This window comes from Octodon degus, unplaced genomic scaffold, assembly GCF_000260255.1.
Source record: "Octodon degus isolate 3935 unplaced genomic scaffold, OctDeg1.0 scaffold00014, whole genome shotgun sequence".
NCBI classification, from domain to species: domain Eukaryota; kingdom Metazoa; phylum Chordata; class Mammalia; order Rodentia; family Octodontidae; genus Octodon; species Octodon degus.
Window position 1 is genome coordinate 5660232 of NW_004524590.1, and position 489 is coordinate 5660720.

Genomic DNA, 489 nt, shown 5'->3' on the forward strand with positions numbered 1-489 from the left:
GCCCCCAGCCCCCAGCCCCAACTTTACTTTCAATTTCCAAGGCTGGAGAATTTACCTCCGAAGTAGTAGTTACTTCCAGAATAAATCTGCACCCGGGTGGCGTCTTGAGCTGGGGACGCTGCCTCGTTATCCAGCGTGAGAGTGATGCGGTGCCTCCTGGCACTGATGCTAACCGAGTGCCACAAGCCATCGTTCAAGCTGCTGCCTGCAAGAGAAACAGGAAGGGCAAGCGTGGGCATGACTGATTGCGTGGGTCTGCGGAAAGTGGGGCTGATCTCCCAGCCTCTGTGGTCGGTGCCGTTCTCAGATCAGACTCCTGTCTCGCTTGGCACAAACCCACCCCCGGCTGCCTCAGGAGGGTCAGCTTCTTCTGTTTCCGTCTATTTAGTTCAATTCTCCTTTTTGTCCTTCTTCGTTTCTTTAAGTGACTAAACCATTTCTGATATATTTGGGTTAAAATCAAAAATGTAAAACATAAAAAGGGCTAGG

At 51.1% G+C, this 489-nt stretch overlaps 1 protein-coding gene across 1 annotated transcript in view; it reads right to left on the minus strand.

Annotated features, from left to right (window-relative positions):
• Positions 1-489, minus strand: part of Cntnap5 (contactin associated protein like 5) — a 930940-nt gene that overhangs the window by 453504 nt on the left and 476947 nt on the right. The window contains exon 9 of the mRNA XM_004626336.2: positions 56-205. Coding sequence (XP_004626393.1) covers positions 56-205 — 150 coding nt within the window. The remainder of the gene's footprint in view (positions 1-55; positions 206-489) is intronic.